The sequence below is a fragment of the Protopterus annectens genome, chromosome 5.part1 (assembly GCF_019279795.1).
Source record: "Protopterus annectens isolate FY-2018-M chromosome 5.part1, PAN1.0, whole genome shotgun sequence".
NCBI lineage: Eukaryota > Metazoa > Chordata > Ceratodontiformes > Protopteridae > Protopterus > Protopterus annectens.
Window position 1 is genome coordinate 568,952,477 of NC_056736.1, and position 24,567 is coordinate 568,977,043.

At 38.9% G+C, this 24,567-nt stretch overlaps 1 protein-coding gene across 1 annotated transcript in view; it reads right to left on the minus strand.

Annotated features, from left to right (window-relative positions):
• IFT88 (intraflagellar transport 88) overlaps positions 1-24,567 on the minus strand; it is a 1,839,004-nt gene that overhangs the window by 677,076 nt on the left and 1,137,361 nt on the right. The window contains exon 17 of the mRNA XM_044073191.1: positions 1,548-1,734. Within this exon, the coding sequence (XP_043929126.1) occupies positions 1,548-1,734 (187 nt within the window). The remainder of the gene's footprint in view (positions 1-1,547; positions 1,735-24,567) is intronic.

A 24,567-nucleotide genomic window follows, 5' to 3' on the forward strand; every position in this document is an offset into this window, starting at 1 on the left:
CTTCTATGTGGCACACCTCATCACTAAGTGCTTTTCATCCAGAAAAAAGGAGGTCATTGTCCCGCTGTACTCATCCCTCATTAGACCCATTATAGAATACAACGCCCCGTTTGGTATGTACCTCTCAAGACATCTGCAACAACTGGAAAGGCCGCAGAAATACCTCACTAAAAGAATCACAGGCCTAAAGCAGATGCCCTACGCTGACCACCTTAAAAAACTCCAGCTATACTCTGTTGCATATCGTCTACTCAGAGGGGATCTCTGCTTAACATACAATGCCATGTCAAACCCAGAGCTGTTGGACATGCTACACTTAAAGAAATCCCAATTCCTCAGAGCCACACGCTCCAGGGATCTAAACCTTGTCATCACAATAAACAAAACATGCTGGATGGATGGTTTCCTGACCCAGAGACTCCCCACACTCTGGAATAGATTGCCCATACATGTCAAGCATAGTGCCTCTTTGGCCCTCTTCAAAAGGAACCTTGACAATTGGATGGGAGAAAGGAAATTCACCTCAGGGATCACATCAGTTGCCCTGCTAGACAGAGGTCCAGGGAAGTAAATAGTGTGGGAAGAAATAGCCAGGGAATTGTTATGGCTAGGCTTTTATAGGCCCTAGGGCTGATAGCCTAGTACCAACCTATGAACCTAAAAACCTACCCCATTTAATGGAAATGTGGCTGAATAGAGGAAGTATAATACATTGTACCATTTACTATTTCACTCCTGTTGCTGGTATTTTCTCTGAGATGACACAGACGTGTTTACATAACTACAGCTACTACTATAGTTGACTTTGAATTTTATGAAGCCTTCTATAAAAAAAACTTTTAGAATTTTTTTAACATTCCTACAATACTAACTTGTAGTTCAGTTGAACATCTCTGCAACAGCAGGCATATATAGATCTATTACTTTCTTCAAGTAGAATTATCTTAAGGAACGTTTTTACGACTATAAAAAGTTTTTTAGCCTTGCCTCCCCCCTTTAGACCAATGACCTAAATATGATCCTACACCTCTTACAGTACTTAAGGAAGGCAGACATAATCATTGCCTCCCTGTAAGTATTGCTTTTGCTTTACTACATTTCAATGTACAGCCCAAGAAAAAAATGGTCTAATGATAGCAAGAAGAAATTAAAATGCAGACACAAAAGGGGAGCAATAATGTTACAAGGAATATAAAGAAAGCACTTTGCAAGACATTATGTTACAGATTCAATGAAAAGTAACTAGGACAACAGGAGCTTATACCAAGTTAAACAATAGCATACATGTCGACTCACAATGCAGCATATGCACAACGGCTGTTCCGGTGCAGGATTACAGCATTTCTAACTGCAGGCTAGTAAGGAATGGCAGGTAAGAGTGATTCAGGAAGATCTGAAGTGTCAAAGGTGTCTGAGGTTCTTGACCATACTCAAATGATAGTCTCAGAAAGGACATCAAGTTACTCTACACCGTATTACTGCATAACTCCATCACCAGTAATTTTCATTTCCAATAAATTCAACATTTTACTTCACGTCTTACATACCAAGATTATAAAGAGCTTCAGTGCAGGAGGAATCATTTGCAAGTGCTTCTTTAAAAAACTCTGCAGCTTTTTCATAGTCGCCACTTGTGAATAATATATTTGCTTTATTTGTAAGCGCTGCAGGATTGTACCGGTCAGAATTTATTGCCACGTCAGCATAACTGTCTGCCTGCACAATTTCATTTTCCTGAAAATAAAACCATAAGTAGTATCAGAATAGGACCTGGGGGGAAGTACACTAAGTCACTGTCACATATATGCATGCACACATGGACAAGACACACAGAAAATGCATTTACACATTGCATATAATATGCTGATATATTTGATATTTGAGTACTCTTTCAAAAGTAAATCAGAAGCTCCTGTCTTTGTTGATGTTTAGTGCACTAATCAGAACTGGCTCAAATTATTTAATTGGCCCTGGCATACTTTCTGGAAGTGGATTACAAAATGACCAAAATAATTTATCACTTAAATGCAGAAGGCAGCCAGTCATAAACGACAGCTCTGAAGGAGAAAGAATTCAGCTAGTCAAAAAGTACGCTACAGCAGAAGATCAAAAATCTGAAATCAATTATTATTCAAATGCTGGAATCTTCTTTTTGTAAATACTTTTTCTAAAAATTTACCAATGTTTAGCTTCTCTGGCTACTGAAAAAATGAACATCAGAGGGCAATTTTTGGCAGGCTGATGCAACTTCATGAAATGCAAGGTATCTTTCTTATTTTACAGTGAGTATACATTCGAGAATACAGACTAAGGTCTCTACTGCAACTAGGATACGTTGGATTTTCATGGACTTTATATGTTCAACCTAAGAGCAGTTGATGCTATAGAAACCTGATGAGACCAGTGTACTGCAAAGCCAGTGCTCATCTAAATATTCTAACAACACGCATTCCACCTCTTCAAGAAAATAACTGGTCATCAGAACATATAGGCAAAGTGACAGACTAATTCAGGCGAAGATCTGACACTACTAGGGTAAAAAGAAAAGGTTATGTCAGTTCTAAACACTACTCTGTACTTTAGAAAAGTCAAGTATTCTTTTTCTACAAAAAGGACATTAACTTACATACCAAGGAGGCAAGCAATAAACATAGTAACTTTGAAGTTTAAAAATGAATACCAACATTATGAAAGTGTTTGAAATGGTTAGCCATAACATAGCAATATGTGGTTAGATTTCAGAAAGGAAAAGAGCCCTTTGTCTCTTGAGTCTTTACATCAAAATATCTTAGTATTGCTTTGTAGCTGAAATAGGCAAGGGCATTATGCTCTGCTATAGGTAGGTCAGCTGCCACTGCTTTTAAAGGACTCCTAAGATAAGCCACTTTAATCATAAGGAGATAAAAATGAGGTATAATCCAACAAATAAAACAGAGGAAGAATGCCTATTTAATTATATATAAGTGTATTTCTTGATTGCATGACTGGCTACATTTCAAATTCGCAAGTGTAAATCCTGTGATAGATTTTTTTTTTGTTTGCTTAAATACACAACTTTCTCTCAAAGAATAAAATCATCTCATCAGGATCCAGAAGGTAAGACATTAAATGGAGGGGTTTCAGCAGAAGATTGTACAGTTTTTTTGCATCCTATTTCCCTTTGCAAAGGCCTGTATAAGTGAAACATGTGATTGATTGACCCATTTGAACTTATCAAAATAAAGATGATCTTAAGAATCTAAAGATTCAGAACTTCCAAGATGGCTGCACATTGAGTGACAGCTTAACTCTAGCACTCCCAGTGTGAAAACAGATAAAGCTAGTAGATTTATATTTCTGGGCAAATTCCAGTAACTGGCAGGTAAGTGCACTGCCTGGATGCCAGGAAAATAGAAATACAGAGGACCTGAAAGAAAATCAGCTACAAAAGGTGAGGAAAAAAACTGGGAAAAGTACTGCAACTCTTCAGTAAACAGCAGTGCAAGCTCCAGCTCTGAATTCCAGTAAACTAAAGGAAAGTATAAGACAAATGCACACAGATATGATTAAAAAAAATGAAACACTGATGGAATATATCAACTCAAACAATAAAAGGCTGGAAAAAAATGGAAGAAGCTTTAAAAAGGTATTCACATGAGGTGATGAGTGCAAAAATCAGAGGTCCAAATAAAGGAAAGGCTGGCCGTATATGACACTGCTGAAGAAGAGATGTTTCAAAAAATAACAGAATTACAGGACAGAGCACATTAGGCAAAATCTGAGATTTTCTGCTGTACCAGAGAAGCTGGAAGGAGCAGACAGTATTAATTTTATGAAATCACAAATAAGCAACTGGACTGGTATTCCACAGCAGTTGTTGCAATTAAAAGGGCACATCATGTGTATACTCCAAAACTGGCAAGGACAATGCAACCTAGACCTTTAATAGTAAAAATGCCAGTAGAAGGAGTTGATTCTGACAAACTGTGGCAGAAAGACAAAGTACTAAAAGTGGGAAAAAGCAGAGGATTTATGGAAAATGATTACTTATTGTACACCAGGCAGAAGAGCAGTACATTTATTCCACTGTTCAGGAATGTCCAGAAGCAGGTATGCAATTCAAACTGTTCTACCCAGTAATCTTAAAAATATTCTTCCCTGAAGACAAAATAATTTTTTTGATGAAGTACATGCTAAGGAGAAAGCAAAAGTTTCTCCAGCAAAAAGTGAGCTGTGTAATAGAAAGAGATTCTCCTTCTTGTTCTTCTGGAAATAAAGGCCACAGACAGACTTGTGCCAGTGAAACCTTTTCCAATGTTTCAATGTAAAATGCTTGAAAGAGGGGAAAAAGCAAGAGTTGACTAGAAGAATCAAGTACACACTGGAAATGAAGCAGAGACAGGATTTGGGAGATGAAGATGAACAGGAATAAAACCAGTAACTTGGAAATTGAAAAATGTGGGATTACAAAGTAATAATTATATTTGTGAAATATAACAGAAAAAGAAAATCTGGAAATATTGGACTCTTGGAATTTGTTAAACTTGTAGAAGACTCTAAAGCATATGCCCTTCTTCATGTAAAGTTCAAAAAAGTACATAGGAGAGGGGAAGAGGAGGGAGAAAGTAAACTTCTAAGTAAAATAACATTTTTTGTTAATGGCACAATTCTTATAGTGCATGATTTTCTTTGCATGCTATAAAGTAAAGTTTCCTCGGTTATTTTTTAAGTGTAATGGGGATACTAATGTAAACAGTTACCCCAGCTTTTTTTTTTCTTTTTTTCTTTCAACCTTGTTCAGTTTTAAGAAATGCAGGCAGTGCAATGTAAAAAAAGAAGTCTGGTTTAAAGATCATGACAAAAAAAATGAGTGTGCTTTTTCTCACTCTTGCATAGGGGAATGACTGGATTAAGGCCCTTAGCTTGATCTAGTAACAATTTTTAAGAGAAAGCAAGTAAATGAAAAATAATATTAAATATTGTAAGGCTTTTTCTAGCAAATACATGTTTGTGTACTAGCAATTCTATATCTGATCCTCATGTCTCCAAGAGACAATCTAATAAAGAGAAATGGCTAGGAGATAATGTTTTCTAAAAACATTCAAGTGGTTATGCAGCTGGGAGAGCTATAAAGATAAGACAAAACCAGACAGCACTTAATTGAAGCATACACTGCACCATGTGTCTTAGCATGGAAAACCTTTCTTTTAGGTTGACTCAAGTCTGTGAGTGTGGCTGTCAGTTTTGAACATTTATTCCTATTAGGAGGGTAAAACTTCAATATTTCAATTTGTACATAGCTTTCTGTGTTATTACTAAGTTAATACATTTTAGGGGGTATGGGGGATGTGTTTTGTTTTGTTCTAGAGCTTTCAATAAAACAAAAAGTTTTGTAAGATGTGACATAGGCTCAAATGGATATGACAAGAAACAAATGTATAAAAGATCAACCTCCCAAACAGTATATGCATGTAACACAAAAGCTGGAACTAGACATTTAACAAAAAAAGCTGTTATACATAAAAGGTGGGAATAACAACTTTTAATATAATGATGCTTTCTGTAATGTCTTTAAATGTCAATGATCTCACAGATAAATACAAAAAAGAAAGAGTAGTCAACTATATTAAAATGTGAAGTGCAAATGGCTATGACACAGGAAAACACTTGGAAAGAATTGAACATGTGAATTTGATAAAGAAAAGTTTTCAGGATGGTTATTCAGCTGAATGCCTGGGCCAATGGAAAAGAGGATTAATTATATTAATTGCAAGAGGAGTTACAATAGGGAAAGAAAAAGATAAAAAAGATAATAATGGTAGATTTGTAGTACTGAGGGGCTACTGGCAAGGAAGGAGGATTGCAATGGTATGTATTTATATTCCCCCAAACTGCTATAATGGAGTTTAAGAAAATTCTGGGAGAAATAATCAGCTTTCAGCAAGGAATATTAATAAGTGAGGACTGGAAGTTGATTTGCAACAGTGAAGATGTGTCTTGGGGGGGGGGGCAGAAGGAAAAATATAACAAAGACTGTATATTTTTGAAAACAGTTAATGAAAATATTTGGCATGGACAATGTGAATTTAGTACTAGGAGTTCAGAGTGAATTTACATATTATTCCCCAAGATACAAAAACTGGGCTAGGCTAGAGAGAGAGTTTACATTTCACAGGAATATGTGCATTTAACTGAAACTTTTGATCTGCACCCAACAACTATTTCAGTTCACACACCAATAATAACTAAAATAAAAACACAGGGTAATGACATCAAAATTAGACACACTCACTTTCACACCAATTTATAGAAAGGAGTGGAATTTAAGGAACGGGTAGTGGAAATTATTCAGGAGCTATTACACAAGATAGAAATTTCTTCTGAAAACATAGCTAGGAAGTGGGATAAAATTAAAGTGAAGTTTTAAAATAGGTTGAAAATAAAAGAATGGGAGATATGGTTAAGAAGTAACAAGCATTATTTAGGACGACTAACAAATGTTAAAGTATTGCAAAATAATGGGATTCTCACAGAACAAGAAGAGGAGCAACTGCAGAATGCTAAACAGAAAATAGGATATTATCTCTATAATATGTACGAGTTTAAAAAGATTGCTGTTAAGCAAGTGTTTCTGGATAATAACTGTAGAGCACAAACATTTTAGCACAACAATTCAGGCAGCAGAAATAGAAAGGGCCGTCACCGAGCTTAGGGAGCCTATAATAAGGAAGATAACAAATGTAGAATTATTAGAAGTATTTCGGAAATTCTATGAAAGTCTGTTTAAAACAGAGAAATATGGAAATCAAGAAATGGTACAAATGGAAATGTTTATGGAAGAATTAAAAATGCCAAGGTTAGAGGTAGATGAGGCTCAATTAACATGGTAGGAGGAGATGACATAAAAATGGTGATGTATAAGCTATCTACAGAAAAGTTCCAGGAATGGATGGTATTCCCGTAGAAGCTTGTAAGCTAGGAGTGGGAAAATTGATAAAGATTTGGAAGGTTTTGTTTAACATTATTTTAAGAGAAGAAGTAGTACCAACATCCTGGAAGAAAGTGATGGCAGCTGTGATATCTAAAGAGGGTAAAGATCCATCAAATTTGGCTTCATACAGGGCTATTTCAATACTAAACTATGCTTATAAAGTGTTTACGTTTATAATGGCTAAAATGGCAAAAGTGATACCAAAATTGATAGATATGAATCAATGTGGTTTTGTGGAAGGGAGGCAAGCTTTCAACAACATTAACAGAACATTGATGATCCAGAGGGAAGCAGAATGTAAGAAAATACCATTGCCGTTGGAGAATCTTGATGCAGAGAAGGCATTTGACAGAGTAAGCTGGGACTTTATGAATACGGCAATGGAAGCAGTTGTATTCCCTGACAAAACTGTAAGGTTGATTAGGAGGATATATGAAGGATCGGAGGTGAAATTTAAAGTAGGTGGGTTCCTCTCTGACAGTTTCTGCTTGAGCAGAGGAACCGGGCAGGGGTGTCCTCTTCCCCCTTCGTTATTTGCATTATATTTAGAACCACTGGCAAAGAAAATAAGCGGCTCAGACATTCAATGATATAATTGGTTTGGTAGTTAAGAAAAGCTGTCTCTGTTTGCAGATGATATTATTTTATACCTGATAAAACCAGAAAAGGGACATTATAGTGTTGTGGAACAGGATACAAAATAAACAAAGCTAAAACAAAGGCAATAGTGGTAAATTATGTACCCACACACAAATTGGTTCAAGAACATCTATATTTATGGGGACATAATAAAATGAATTATTTAGGAGTATGGATTAAAAATGATTCTGGTGTGGCAGCTAAGGTTATGTGGGAAGAGACTAAAAAGATAATATGAAAACTGAGAAATCGGAAGCTCTGTTATATGGATATGGAAAATAAGATACAAGCAATTAAAATGTTTTTAGTCCCTTTAATTTTATACACAATTCAGGCATATTTTTATCAACCAGAGGACAAGTTGTGGATAGCAATTAATAAAGAGATGAATGATTTTATCTGGGGGGAGGGGTGGCAAGAGTCAGGTCAAGTGGGATACGTTGAGTCTTCCAAGAGAACAAGGCGGATTGGGATTACCCAATTTGAAGAGGTATTTCAGTAATACACAGTTATGGCTCCTATACATAGTACAAGCAGAAACTTGTAATTCAAAGTGGAAAGTGATGATAATGAAATGGAGGGGTGTCAAGAAACAAGAAAAGACTGGTATTTTGTATGCAGACCCTTAAGCAGAATAACAATAATCATGCAGAATATTATATTCATAAAGTAGCTGAAAGTATTCTAAGAATTAAGCCAACATGGGAATGGAGAGAGAAGATTCTGCCAATAGGGATGACTGTGATTAGGGATACAGACAATAGGTAAAAGGGAGATGGAATTTATTGCAGAAAAATGGTAAAGGAAACAAGGTTGGCAGCAATAACTAGAGACAAAAGGTAATAGAATGAGAAGATGCCAAGAATTTATTTGGACTGCAAGTTAGAGATTGCCTTCCATATCAAGGATTGATATCAGAGTATAGGCAAAGATAAAGAAATAGGGGGGTCCTAAACGAAATACCAGCTCTGCTAGAGTTTTTAGTAGAATCTAGTACAGAAGCTGCTGTTAAAAATTCTAGAAGATTTGAGAAATGTTTACAATGATATTTTATACTCCAAGCAGACTCTAGAGAATTTTTATTCAGGTATATAGCAAATGTTGGAGATGTGATGGGGAAGAAAGAGGTACATGGAAACATATTTTCTGGGAGTGTAATGAGTTGGCAGACTTTAAGGATTCCATGCAGACAACTCTATCAGAGATACTGGGTGAGCAAATTGGTGTGACTAGGGAAAAGATTTTTCTGAGCTATGATATAGAATCAGAATTGCCTAGACATAGTAAAGCCTTGCTGAGTGTAATTCTGGTGGCTGCCAAAAAAGCAATTACTAGAAAATGGAAATCAAAGTCAAAACCAATTGTACTAAAAGTAGTGAATATAGTAACAGAGATGAAAACAAATGGAATTGGGATATTCAGAAAAGGGGTCGGAACAAATTACATAGGAAAAATGGGGATTGTGGGAACAAGGAGAGGGAATGAGTTTTAAAAGAAGTCAGGATTTGAATGAGCTCTATAATATTTGACAATAATTGGGTAGATTTTAAGTGATGTATAATGTCTGCAACTAAGATTATGTCAAAATGGTTTGCTTTCATTTATACAAATGCATGATTGCCTGTCATAAGTAATAATTTAATAAAGATGTTTCTTGTTTTAAAAAAAAAAAGAATCTAAAGATTCTGTCAGCATCCTAGAAAGCAAATGAAACGGAGGGAAGGCATACAGAAGCCTAATTGCCCAGTTCAATAGGAATACCTCATCAATGGTAGAATTTCTTGTAGTGGAAGTTTAAGTTAGTAATGAGGCAACTGAAAGCTGTTTCTGAAGGCAAAGAGGCTTATTTTTGGCTTGCTCCACCAAAGATCATCCACCAAATCTGGAAATAAAAGTGAAATGCTGTGGTGGGCTGAAAGACTGCCAAGGGAAACCACTCATGCAATGAAATCTTCAGAACATGAAGGGCCAATAGTTGAATCTAACCCAGCATGGCAAACTACCAGAGTGCACTGCCCTCGCAAAGGAGTAAGACACATGACAAGTGGATACATTTTCCATCTGGAGAGGTGAAAAAACTGTGGGTCATACTGAAGAGGAAACGCTCTGCAGTTATAGACCCACTACTGGCAGCGGGCAGACCTGGGCTGAGCTGGTCCATAGCACAACAGGTCGGCATATGCCTGACTGATGCCAGGAATCAGTGGCCATGAGAATTGCACAAGTTAAGGAAACAGCATGACTCTACAATTTTCCCTCCAGCAGCACTGAACAGGAGGTCACTTGACAAAATCCTGCATGACATGTGAAGTAGCCCAAAGGACTGCCCAACAGCAGGGCAAGAAGTCATCCACACTGTGTGATATACAGGCCTACCACTACCACTGAAGACAGGGTTGTTTCTCCTGCATATCCATGACACACACCAGAGAGCAACACCTTGTTTTTATGACTAAGGTGACATCAGAGACTTGTACAGCTTCCAGTTACTATAAGCATTTGGAGCAATTTTGACTAACAGTCTGTCTTATTGTTGACATTCAGATGAAAAGAAAGACAGGCAAGTTATATAGCTAAATGTGAGGCATCCATAAGGACTTGGCAATGGAACCTGGCCATGCATCAACCCCCTCCCCATACACACACATACAAAAACATGGGTACTTATTTTTAGACCAGTTGGCATAAAGGTTAAGGTCTTCACCTCTCATGTACAAGGTTCAATCCTGACCTCTAACCAATGCATGTTTGCAGTTTGCATGTTCTCCCTGCATCTCTGTGGGATTCATCCCACCTCCAAAAAACATGCAGTAGCACAGACTTTACATGGTGTCTTATAGGGGGAAGAGTTGTAAAGATCAACCATTTTGGGCATCTACTGTGTTGCAAAGAATCCTCAAGATAGAAGAAGATGATCACAAACTCCATACAGTCGCATGGCTAGTCACTTGATGGGGTCTACATTAAAAACTCGAATGTTTACTTACCCGAACACCTAAACACTGACACGTCTTCATTGAACCATGAAAACATCGATCGTCCTGAAGCGTGAAATCCAAAACGTTGATTCGTCGTGGTTGGCCCTTCTGCGATATAGCTCTGTAAGGTAAGTGTGCGATAGTTACGGACCTTAGGGTTAGGGTGCAGGTTAAGTTAAGTGCATACTTGGTGGTATATGAAAGATTTAGTGTAGGGTTTAGTTTAGGGGTAGAAGTAGGGTTTTTGGTTAGTATATGTATATGGTTTATTTAGTTTGTTTGTGTAGGTAGTATGTAACATGCGGTGGGATGGGACAACTATGACATTTCGAGTTTATGAATTTCGCTGTGTAGGGCGCTCGGTGTATTTGCGGTTTGTGGAATATGAGTCGGCGTTTAGCTGTTCGGGTAAGTAAAGTTTTTGATATAGACCCACTTGATGGTATAAAATATGGCTTTAGGTGATTTGGTCGTGTTGACTAATGTCATAAGTGGGCATCGGTATTTGCCAGTGATAAGTGGTTTGAAGTCCTGGCCTACTCTGACCTACACCAGGGACCCATGCTAATTAAGGGAGGAGTGTATGTTCCCCTATTGGCCAGTGTGTGCCTGCCATAAAGCCCAGCAGCCCTGGGTCAATAAGCTACTTGCCAGCCAGTGTCAAGTTGCCCAGTTGGGTTACCTGGGATAGCTCTGTTGAGCGACAGCTAGACTCAAAACCAATCAACCTGCCTAACATGAACTAGGAATTGCTACACTCAATGTAAGTTTTCTGACAGGATGGAGCTTGGATGAGGATGGCATGACAGTACAAAGGAGGCTGGATATCCTATGTTTCCAAGAGACAAGCTGGGAAGGGCAATACAACAAAGTCACTTAGCTTGGGATCCAGAACCTACTATTCAGGAGGAAGACAGGCTAGAAACAGTGTTGGTATTGTGGGAAGGGAGAGGCTTCGGAAGCCAGTAAGGGATGTCATCAGAATAAGTGACAGACCCATGGCAATCACACTCCAGCATAATGATAGGGCAGTATTCATAATCTCAGCCTATGCCCCACAGCAAGGTTGTGATAGTGAGGAAAAGGTTGCATTCAGACAGCATTTGCAGGACTTACTAGACAAAGCAGGCCAACATGAATTGGTGCTGATCATGGATGACCTAAATCCACATATCGGGATAAACAGAACAGGATATGAGGACTGTTTGGTTCCACATGGGTGGGGCTACAGGAATAAAGTCAAGGCCATTCCAGACTTATTTCTGGCAAATGGCTTGACAGTAGCCATCACATGGTTCAGAAAGAGAGACAGTCGCAAGATCACATACAGGAATGGCCAACAAGCAACTCGGGTAGAATTCCTCCTAGTACGAAAAGAGCACTGGGGCAAAATCAGAGATTGCAAAGTCATCACATCTCACAGCATAAAGCATTCTTTGCCACAATCAGCTGCAAGCAGTGGTCAGATAAGGCTCTAAGGTCAACAGAGACCAGGCTGAAAACCTGGAAGCTGACTGGAGAGAAAGCAAAACAGTTCAAGGAATTACTCAAGGCTCTAGCATCTCAAAATAGGTGGAGTTGAAGAGGAATAGCAGCACCTCAAAACAGCATGTGTGAGGACTACTGAACAGATATGTAGCTGAGCCAGGTATGGAAATAAGGTGCATAAGAAAAGCTAATGATGGAATGCAAAAGTCCAGAAAGTTATCAAAAGAAAAAAGGGGTACAAGAAAAAGTGGGAGACAGAAAAGATAGCCAAGCAGCATTCTTTCCTCGCATGGTCTAACAAATAGGATAAGACAGGAGTTGCACTAGCAAAGGGGCAGGTATTAGAGGCACTCTACCAGCTTCTGGAAACTGAGTCAGTAGATGTCAGAAAGAAACTATAACAAGTTGTAAAGCAAAGACAGAAAGATAAAGAAGATAGTCAGACACCCTTCATAAGGGATACCAACAACAAAATGCCCACCAGTGCACAGGACATCAAAGGCAGAAGGAAGGAGTACTTCCAGCAGCTTCTGAATGAAGAAAACCCCACAGAAGCTGTACCATCCCAGACACAGCCTACATTGAGAGAAGAGGAAAAGCCCACAATAGAAGAAGTAAGAAAAGCACTAAGTAAAATGAAGTCAGGGAACTCAACAGGCTCAGATGAGATCACAGCAGATATGAAAAAGATGTTGAGTGAGACAAGGGAGAAATGGCTCCTGAGGGTACTCACAGCAGTGTGGAGAGAAAGGCGTAGCCCAGATGCCTGGAGAATACACATACTAGTGCCAGTGCTCAAGAACAAAGGGGACATTCAAAAGTGTAGGCAGTACAGAGGCATCAAACTCCTGTCAAATTGCATGAAATTTATGGAGAAGGTGACTACTAAATGAATACACAGAATAGTAGAAAGTAAGATGGGAGAAGAGCAGTTTGGATTCAGATTAGGATGTAACATAACTGACCCAATGTTTTCAGTGAGACAGATAGTTGAGAAGAAGCAGGAGATGAGAAAGAGTCCAACTGGGCATTCCTACACTTAAATAAAGCATAAGACAAGGTCCCAAGAAAGCTGATTTGGGCAGTCCTGCAGTGGCATGAAGTCACAGAAACATGGGCAGAATTAGTGCAAGCTATGTACAAGGACCAAATGACTCAAATATGAACACTGTTCAGCCTCAATGAGGGGTTCCCAGTTGGAGTGAGTATGCATCAGGGTTCAACTCTGAACCCACTGCTGTTCATACTGGTGGTGGACTACATCAGCAAACTGGTTAGCGGGGACAGATCAACAAAGCAGGTTGCATACGATGTGGCATTACAGGCAGACTCTGAGCAAGCTCTTCAACAAAGGATTGGGGAATGGAAAGCAAAACTGAAGGCACGTGGAATGAAATTGAGTACAGATAAGACAGTGGTAATTGCAGCAAATGGGGGAAATCAAAGAAGATGAGAACTGAGATAGAAGAGAAGATAGTGGGACAGGTTAACAGCTTCAACTATCTGGGAGGGGTGGTTGAGAAGAAGGAAGTCTGAATGAAGAGGTCAATGCTAGAATCAAAGGGGCTACACCCAAATGGCACAGTGTCAGGTGCAGTGTATGACAGAAAAATGCCAAATGCCAAAGAAACCGAAAAGAAAGGTGTACAAAACAGTGGCACGACCAGTAAAACTGAATGGTACAGAAACCTTGTTGGTAAATGCAGAGCAGTTGAGAAGGCTAGAGGTGATGGAAATGAAGCGTCTGTGATGGATGGTAGGATGCACACTGTGGGATATATGAAGAAATAAGGACATAATAGTAGAAGATGAAGTAGCTCCAATTGCAGAAAAGCTCAAAAAGATCACATTACGGTGAGTCAGGCACATGTGCAGAAAAGCAGAAGACAAGCTGATGAAGAAGATTTGGGACAGACAGGAAGAATGCAAGGGGAAATGAGGTCATCCAGCAAAGAGATGGATGGATTCTGTTAGAGATGACCTGGGACAGTTAAGGATGAGTGTAGAAGAAGTCAGGAGAGTGGCACTGAATCGACAGAGATGGTGACAGTTCACACAACACCCCCATTCCATGTAGAAAAAAAGGGAAAAATAGGGAGTTGATGATGATTACCGATTTTCAGAATACCACTACATGGCCTACCTGAAGCCAGCTTCCTAATGCCACCAATAAAGTCTGCCTGTTCCTTTTCAGGCAAATCACGGCCTTCTATGTATGGCACAGATTCTTCTTTACATACATACACACATACAAATATTTTAGGCACAGACAATAATGCTCTTGTAGCCTGCCAATATACCAAAACAGTTATTCCAATAATTAGTGTCTAGGTTATTCTTAAAAAAATATCTAAACTAATACTTGCTTTAATGTAATTTGGTAGTCTAGTCCATGTATCAGCTATTCTCTCAGATAACTAGTTAGTATACTTCTAATTTGTATATACTCTACACACTTGTCATTGTCTGATGATTCTTTACTACTTTTTTGGTAACTTCAAACATTCCCAGAGGTAGTAGTCTCTAAAGGCACTATACACCTGAACAAGGTCTCCTCTTAAATACCTATATGAGACACTTTATAAGTTCATATATTTTAGTCATTCACAATAACTTAAATTTTCATATCCATAATGCCATTGGTATATTTCCACTGTACATTTTCCAATTTACTCATGCTTGTTTTCGTACATGATTTCCATATTGTAATTTCATATTCAAGTCTGAATCTAATGTAACTAACAAACAACAATTTCATCATTTCTAATTTCCTAGACTTAATAAATATTTTATACAACCAACAATTCTGTATCAATCACTGACCAATTGGTTGACATAACTACAAAAACTCAAAGCTGGATATACCCAGGTCCTTAAATGAATCAAGAGTTTCAGTCACTGTTAGCTGTATTAAATGTTCATCTTACAATTTATCCCTCCCAAACCTCATACAATTAGTTTCTTAATACTTTTATTGAATTATCACTCAAGATATAGGTATATACATATATATATATATATATATATATATATATATATATATATATATAGATAGATATATATATATATGTGAAAACAAACCATGTTAACATGTTCACAATTACAAACATTATACAGCATATATATTGTTATACAATTATCAGTCCAACATTACATAAATTAATCGATTCCTGCCTTATTTAAACCTCACTTCTCTTCCAAAACATTATTCTGCATGTATTGTTCCAACAACTTCTATTTTTATTATATAATTTGCTCCTACTCTTTTGTAAAGATCCCACCTCCAGTTCTTTTCACCCCATTACAACATTTAGTACTTCAAATAAAGTCACTCTAGACTTTGATTTCCATTTTCAGTAATTACTTTTTTGGCAGCCATCAGAATTTAAGTTAACAAGGCCTTACTATGCCTAGGCAATTCAAATCCTGTAATCTAGCTCGAAAAAATAAGTTTCTTAGTAATACAAATCTGCTCACCCAATATTTCTGATAAAGTACTCTGTAGAGAAGTTCTAAAGTCTGCCAATTCATTACACTCCCAAAACATATATTCCCAGTTACCTCTTTCTTCCCCAAAACAGTGTGAACATTTGCCATCTACCTGAAGAATAATTACTTGGAGTCTACTTGGGGTATAAAAATATCTATGCAAACACTTCCAAGCAAAAATCGTAAATCGTCTATAGACTGTTGCATATTTGGGAGCCATGCATATGTCATCCCATTGTTTCCTTGTGAACTGCTTATCCAATCTCTCTTCCCAATCGTTTTAACCTCCTGATTGATTCTTATAGCTATTGTGCAATATTTTATATGCCATGCTGATTATTCCTTTTCAACAGCAGATTCTTTCTAGACTCAATTAAAAACTCCACCAGAGCAAGCCTTTCACCTAGTATTCACCCATCCCTTTCTACTTGCCTATACTATATCAATCTCTCATTTGGGTCTAGTCTATAGTCCAAAATGCCTTCTTGGCATATTCCCACTCTACTACCTTTCTCTCTTTAGTTGTTTGCTCCCAATAACTTGATTCCTTTGCCAGTTTTCTCTAGTAAATCCCAGCCCCCTCTTGCCTATTCTCTGTATCCCTAACTGCAGCAATCCCTATCAACAGAATCTCCTTTCTCCATTCTTGTGTTGGCTTTTTTTAAACAAGAAACATCTTTATTAAATTATCACATAAGACATAGGAAATCTTACATTTATATAAATGAAAATAAACTACACAGACACAATTTCAGTTAAAACATTATACATTACAAATCATGCAGACACAACTGTAGCTGCAAACGTTATATATCACTTATAATATACACAGTCATTGTCAAACACTACATAGCTCATTCAAATCCTGCCAACTTTGCTCCTCCTCTGCATGTATTGATCCTACAATTCCTATTTTTTGCTATGCAATTTGCTCCTACCTTTTTCTAAAGATCCCAATTCCAGTTGTTTTATCTTTGTCTTCATTTAGACTTTGATTTCCATTTTCCTAGTAATTGCTTTTTTGGCAGCCATAATAATTAGACTCATCAAGGCCTTACTATGTCTAGACAATTCTGATTCTGTTATCATAGCTTAGTTACACCAATTTGCTCACCCAGTATCTTTGACACAGCAGTCTGCGGGGAATCTTTAAAGTCTGCCAACTCATTACACTCCATGAAAATATGTTCTCAGTTACCTCTTTCTTCTCCATCACACCTCCAACATTTGCTGTCTACCTGAAGAAAGAATTCTTTGGAATCTACTTGGGGTATAAAAATTCCTATGTAAACATTTACAAGCAAGGATCCTAAATCTTCTAGACTTTGTTGTATACTTGGGAGACATACAAATATCCCTCATTGTTTCTTTGTGAATTGCTTATCCAACCTCTCTTCCCAATCCTTTCTAACCTCCTCTGATTGATTCTTATAGTTACCGTGCAATATTTTATTTGCTTTACTAATTATTCCTCAACAGCAGCTTCTGTTCCAGATTCTAATAAACATTCTACCAGTGCTGGTCTTTCATTTAGGATCACCATATTTATTTCTCTTTGCCTATATTCTGATATCAATCCTTGAATAAACAACCAGAAGTTCGCTGGAAACTCTAAATAAGGGCTTGCAACACAAACAGCTGAAGTAGTTTATTGAATAACGCTCACAAATTCATACGTTTTCGACACACTTCTTCTTCAGAATCTAAACCTCAAATAAGAGAAAGCGCTAATATATACCCTGATTCACTAATCATTTGTCCAATAAAAACTGATACTTAATTAACATTTGATCATTAAAGTCATAGGGACAAGCAAAACTTGCTTAAATATTAAAACCAGTGCATAAAAAACTAATTACCTACTCCTATAAAAAAATTCAAGAATAATAATAAATAAATAAATAGTGTTTTAAAAATTTAAAAATCTAAACATTTTAATAAAATGTGACTTATAAAATGAGTATATATAAAAAACACTCAATATTCCTGTTTCAATACTAGAACACAAAAAGTGTATTGTGTTATACAATACTGCCATCTTGTGCCAGATCTAAAAAGCACATGAATGCATAATAATTTAGCGGATCTCAACTTGAGTACAGATTTGATGGACAAAAAATCATTCAGACCTGGAGGCTTGGTGGATTCCAAAACAATCTGCCAAAACAGTTCCCTATATTCTAATTTCGCCTCCCACATGCCTCCTCTTATATCTCTGGGGACAGATTCCAAAACAAAAAAAGAAAATACAGCCTGAGGACAAGTTGACATATGTCTAAATAATGCATTATTAGTATTCTGTGTTCTAATTCCATATAAATGCTCGTAAATACGACACTTTAGTTTCCTCTCTGTCTTCCCTACATAAAAGGAGGTACACTGATTGCATGTAGCAGTATAAACTACCCCAAAACTGTTGCAATTGGAAAAGTCACTACTTGTAATGCTTCTGTTTCTTGCTGTTATATGTATGTGGTTACCGTTAATGTAGGGACATTGTGAACAAAAAACACACTTGTAAGTACCAAAACTATGAGCACCACAACCTTTAGAGGAGGAAGTACCAAACTCAAATAGTTGTTTAAGATTTAGATCCCTTCGATAAATAAATTTTAAGGGGGGGTTGTTGGTTTAATGCTAAATCAGTGATTTGAACAAACCTTCCCCATTCTCTCGTAATAACTTCCTTAAACAGTTCAGAGTCTCCTGAGTAGTCCAAGATGTAAGCCCTATCCCAATTATTGGGAATGTTGTTGTTTAAAACACTAGTGGTAGACAAGGGCATGTCTTGCCCCAAAAATAGGGGCAACTCTGTCTTTTCTCCCTTGGATTACAACTTCTAAAACTTTGTCCAATAACTGCTTTGGATATGCTCTATCAATAAACATATTGAGCACTTTACCACATTCAGCTAAAAATTCATCCTCATTAGAGGTCATTCTGCTCACCCTAATTAGTTGCCCTTTAACTAAATTCCTCTTTTGAAAAAACGGATGGCCACTTTTAAAATGTAAGTAGGAATTAGAGAAGGTGTTTTGACAATATATCTTTGAAGAAAACCCCTGATTAACCTTGGTTAGGGAAATGTCCAAATATATTAATTCCTCTGAATTGAAATTAAAGGTAAAATCTAAAAAATTGGTGGTCCCTTTAATGTAGTTTAGAAATTCAAAAAAATTTTCTTTAGTATCGGTCCAAAAAATACAAATATCATCTAGAAATCTTTTATATAAAGACCAAAACTTAGAAAAAGGGCTGTGAATCACAATACACTTTCTTCTAGTAATGAAACAGGAGTATTGAGTGCTTTTTACATATACTCATTTTATAAGTCACATTTTATTAAAATGTTTAGATTTTTAAATTTTTAAAACACTTTTTATTTATTTATTATTCTTCTTGAATGTTTTTATAGGAGTAGGTAATTAGTTTTTTATGCACTGGTTTTAATATTTAAGCAAGTTTTGCTTGTTCCTATGACTTTAATGATCAAATGTTAATTAAGTATCAGTTTTTATTGGACAAATGATTAGTGAATCAGGGTATATATTAGCGCTTTCTCTTATTTGAGGTTTAGATTCTGAAGAAGAAGTGTGTCGAAAATGTATGAATTTGTGAGCGTTACTCAATAAACTACTTCAACTGTTTGTGTTGCGAGCCCTTATTTGGAGTTTCCAGCGAACTTCTGGTTGTTTATTCGTGTTTTTTTGGTTCGCTTTCATCTCTTTTTTGACTTGATATCAATCCTTGACAACAAAAGCAATCATTAATCTGCAGTCCAATTAAACTATTGGCGTCTTCCCATTGTATTATCTTTCCCTCTCTAGTTATTTGCTTTGAAAATCTTGTTTCCTTTGACAGTTTTCTACAGTAAATTCCAGCCCCCTCGTCTATTGTTTGTAACCCCAACTGAAATCCCTACTGGCAGAATCTTTCTCCACTCCCATGTTGGCTTAGTTCGTAAAATACTTTCTGCTACTTTATGAATATAATATTCTGTATGATTATTGTTATTCTCTTTAAAGGTCTGCATTCAAAATCTCAGTCTCTGATTGTTTCTTGAGCCCCCCCAGTTTTATCACCATCCCTTTCCACTTTGAATTCTAGTTTTCTGCTTGTGCTCTGTATAGGAGCCTTAACTGTGTTGCTCTGAAATACCCCTTTAAATCGGGTGTATATCAGAACATCGAAGTTTTAAAATTTCGAATGTTTGAATATTGACCTGTTTTAATCGAATGCTACAAACAGCGAAGCTGCAGAACACCAAATTATTTCCTAGGGAAATAATTTGGTTGGCCGGTTCTGTGGCTTCGCTATTTTCAGCGCTGTGGTGTAGATTTATGGGTTGGGTTCAGGTAAGTCTAAGATTGTATGTTTTTTAGGATTAGGGCACGGGTTAGGTGAATAAGGTTTAGGGGTGGGTTAAGTTAGTTAGGGTTAGGGCACGGGTTAGGTGAGTGTGTGATAGTGATGGACCTTAGAGTTTGGGTTAAGGTAAGTGGATAGATAGTAGTGTATGTATAGTTTTGTGTAGGGTTAATTGTAGGATTATAAGTGTATGTGTGTGTATTGAGGTTTTTTAGGTGTGCTTGTGTTGTGTTTTTGTGTTTCAGAATAGCGATTTTTTTCCCCAAGAAAAAAATTCACTGTTCTGAATGTTCCATATTATGTGGTTTAGATATTTTAGGTTAGATGAAATAGCGTTCGTTATTTTCATCTTTCGATAATGTTATATAAATGCTTTAAATCAGGTAATCCCAATCTGCCTTGCTGTATTGGAAGAATCAGCTTATCCCACTTGACTCTTGCCATCTTTCCTTACTAAATAAAATCCTTCAGCTCTTTATTAATTGCAATACAAAACTTCTCCTCTGGTTGATAAAAATATCTCTGACCTGTGTATAAGATTAAAGGGACTAAAAACATTTTAACTGCTTGTATCTTACCACTGATATCCATATAACTTTTAGTTATGTACTCACCATAACTTCAGATGTTTGGGATCCATCTCGCCTACATTCTGACTGATGGGTTCGGAGCCGATCCCTCAGCTCCGACTCGGCACGCTTATGCCAAAGAGCGAAGTCTCTTATTGGCTGAGCTTACTATATCCCAGGATGCACCACTACCAGTCCCCCAGATCTAGTTTGTCCGCATACATGCACACATGCACGCCCTGCTTATATAACATCGTCAGATGAAACAAGATAAAACAGTAGAACTCAAAACCGTTCAATCTCTTCTGATCTCCAAGGCAGGGCGAAGGAGGGTGGGTATTAGGAATGTAGGCGAGATGGATCCCAAACATCTGAAGTTATGGTGAGTACATAACTAAAAGATGTTATGTGATCCTATCTCGCCTACATTCTGACTGATGGGACAGCGACCCTAGCACCTGAATCCTGGGTGGCTCACTGGAAAACACTCCTGAGTACCGTGGAACCAAATGAAGCTCGTCCTTTAGATGCCACATCCAATTTGTAGTGGGAAATGAAAGTGTCGGATTGGACCAAGTAGCCATAGCACAAATTTCCGATATAGCGAGCTTGGAATGAAAAGCTATAGAAGTAGCCATAGCTCTGGTAGAATGAGCTTTGATAGATGTTGTAAGTTGGTTATTCAAGAAGAATAAGCCTGAGTTATGCAATCTCTGATCCATTTGGAGATAGTAGCTTTTGTGATGGTTTGGCCCAATTTATTATCTGAGAAGGACACAAACAACTGGTCTGACTTACGAAGTTGCTGAGTCCTGTCTAAATAGAAGCGTAATTGCCTGTGAACATCCAATTTATGGAGAGTGTATTCTGCTTCATTGGAGAATTTTGGGAAGAAAACTGGTAGCTCTAGAGATTGTTGGAGACAGAAACTAGAACAGACCTTTGGGACAAAGGATGGATTAGGCCTAAGTGATACTCTGTCCTTGTGGAAAATCAAGTACGGTGGCTTAATAGACAGGGCTTGAAGCTCTGAAACTCTTCTTGCAGAAGTAATTGCAACTAAGAAGGCAGTTTTCCAAGACAGATATTTTAACTCACATGTAGCAGCCGGTTCGAAGGGGAAGATGTTAATGCTTGAAGCACCAAATCAAGATCCCACGGAGGTGCAGGATGAAAAATTGGGGTCTTAATAGGCTCGCACCTTTAATGAAAGTTTTGCATAGTCTGCTGCTCATCAAAGGAGGATCCATGGATTCGTGGAATTTAGAGATAGCTGCTAGTTGGACTTTAATAGTTGAGACAGAAGATCCTTGATTAAACAGGGATGTCAAGAATTTCAAAACCTCTGGGACAGGAGCAGTGATAGGGTCTAAGCCCTTGAGCTGAGCCCAGATAGCAAACCTCTTCCACTTACTGAGGTACAATTTGTTAGTGGTGGGTTTGTGGGCGAAGATAAAATGTGAACAACTTCGGGTCTAGTGTGTGCCTTCTAACTAAAGTCGGAAGTGGAGGAGCCAAGCTGTCAATTTCAAAGATTGAAGGGACTGATGCCGATGTCCCGACTGATGGATTAGCAAGTCCGAATTAGGTCTAAAGTCCACGGATCGTCCATCGCATGCTTCTTCAGGTAAGGAAACCATACCTGACGAGGCCAGTATGGGGCAATCAGTATCATTGAGGACCCCAATTGAGAAGCTTTTTGAATAACTTTGGGGAGAAGTGGAATTGGAGGAAAGGCATAAAGTAGCCCTGTTGGCCAAGGTTGTGCTAGAGCATCCATAGCTGGTACTCCCTGATGTGGGATCAAGGAGAAGAACCTTTGGCACTTGGTGTTTAGTGGAGTTGCAAATAGGTCGCAGCACGGCGTCCCCATCTCCTGAAAACCTGAGCTGCTACTGTGTGGTTTAGAGACCACTCGTGAGGAGAGAGAATTGTCCTGCTCAATTTGTCTGCCAATATATTTGACCTTCCCGGGATGTGGGTCGCTACCAAGAAGCGGTTGGTAGCTACAGCTCATTCCCACACTCTCATGGCCTCTCTGCAAAGGGGGTATGATCTGGTCCCTCCTTGTTTGTTCAGATACCAGACCACCGACATGTTGTCTGTGTGGATGGCGATGATGCCCTGAGGAAGAAACTTGTGTAAGGCCTGTAGGGATAGAAGTACAGCCCTCATCTCCAACACGTTGATGTGGAGAAGAGCTTAGTCTGGAAGCCAGGAGCCCTGAACTAGCCTGCCCAGACAATGCCCCCCCCACCCTATCTGGGAGGCATCTGTCGTCAGGGTAACCACTGGAGAGGGAAGAACAAAGGGGTTTCCTTGATCCAAATTGGATGTCTGAAGCCACCAGCGAAGGTCCCTTTGCATATTTCCGTACTCATGATGTGATGATTGAGCGCAAGATCCCGAAAGGACCATTGAGTTGACAATAGCCACTGAAGAATCCTCATGTGCAATCTTGCCAGAGGAACTAAAAGAACCGTGGCAGACATTGAGCCTAAAACTTGTAGAACCATCCTGGCTGGGGCTTTGGATCTCGAGATCAGAGCTTGAACTTGGCCCTGTAAAGTTTGGATCCTTTCGGCAGGAAGAAAGACGCATCAATCTTGAGTCTATCTCTGCTCCTATGAACTTTATGCGTTGAGAGGGCAGCAAGACAGACTTTGACCAATTGAATGTAATCCCCAGGGTAATACCCAGGAGATGGTGGCTTTGAGGTTGTCCATTAGTAGATGCCTGGTGGTGGCAGTCAGGAGCCAGTCGTCCAGATAGGGAAACACTTGGAATCCAAGACTTCTCAGGTGAGCCGTCACTACTGCCAAACACTTGGTGAACACCCTGGGGGCTGTGGTGAGACCAAAGGGCAGAGCGCAAAATTGGTAATGACTGACTCCCAGGCTGAAGCGCAGATACCTCCTGGACGCCTGATGTATCGGTATGTGATAATAGGCATCCTTGAGGTCTATGGAGCACATCCAAACATCCTTCTCCAACAATGGGAGAATGGATTGTAACGTGACCATTCGAATTTGGATTTCGTGACGGATTGGTTCAGTCTGCTGAGATCAATATTGGTCTCAGGTCCCCTGTCTTTTGGCACTAAAAGAACCTGGAGTAATTTCCTGATCCGATCTGGTCTGTGGGGACCGGTTGGATGACTCCTTTCTAGCAGCTTTAAAGCTTCTGCGGCTGCCATTTCCCTTTGACTGGGTGGTGGGTCCGGGATTCTTTTGGACGGTGGGGGAGTATGTGAATGGGATGGTGTAACCTCCGGCAATGATCCGAAGCACCCATCTGTCCTGAGTGATTGACTCCCAGGCTTTTAAGTGCTTGGCAAAGCGACACCCGACTGGCTCCGGAGCAGCACAGCCGGGCAATCCCTCATGGCGTGTGGGAGGCTGAAGAGCCACGAAAGGACTCGCGGTCTCCAGAATTGCGGGGCCCTCTGCCGCCTCTGGGACGGCGTCTCCCTGAAAAATTTCCCGTCCTCTGCCTCTGGAAGGGAATCTTCCTGCTGTTGGGAGAAAAACTTACGAGATTTGGAACCACATTTTCCCCCTCCTTTAGCCTTGGGGTAAGGCCGAAGGGAGTGGAATAACGGCACCTACGGCAGATAAAGTTTTTCCCTCTTGCTCACAGCGGGTAAGGGTGTCTTTAACCTTGGGTCCAAACAAGGAGGACCCATCAAAGGGAGCGTCGGCGAAGGAAGACTTGAAGGCCTCCGCAAACTGACACAAGCGGAGCCAGGCTTGTCTCCGTGAGAGCCACGCCTGTGCCTGCCGCTCTACCCGCCCCTTCGGCCGCATAGGAAATGAGCCTCATGGATGAGTTAGAAATTGACGTAAGGATAGCCAACTGAGAGCTAACCGACTGGGCTAGCTGCTCAGGTAGGTTACCTGAGAGGGAATCTGACAACTCCTTGACCAGATCCCTCTGAAGCCTGGTAAAATGTGCCAAATAATTCAGAGACCTTAACGTAAAGGCCGCTGAAGTCAGGGTGCGCTTCCCGTACCTGTCCATACTCCTAGACTCCTTATTAGGAGGATGGATGGACGTTGAAGCCTCT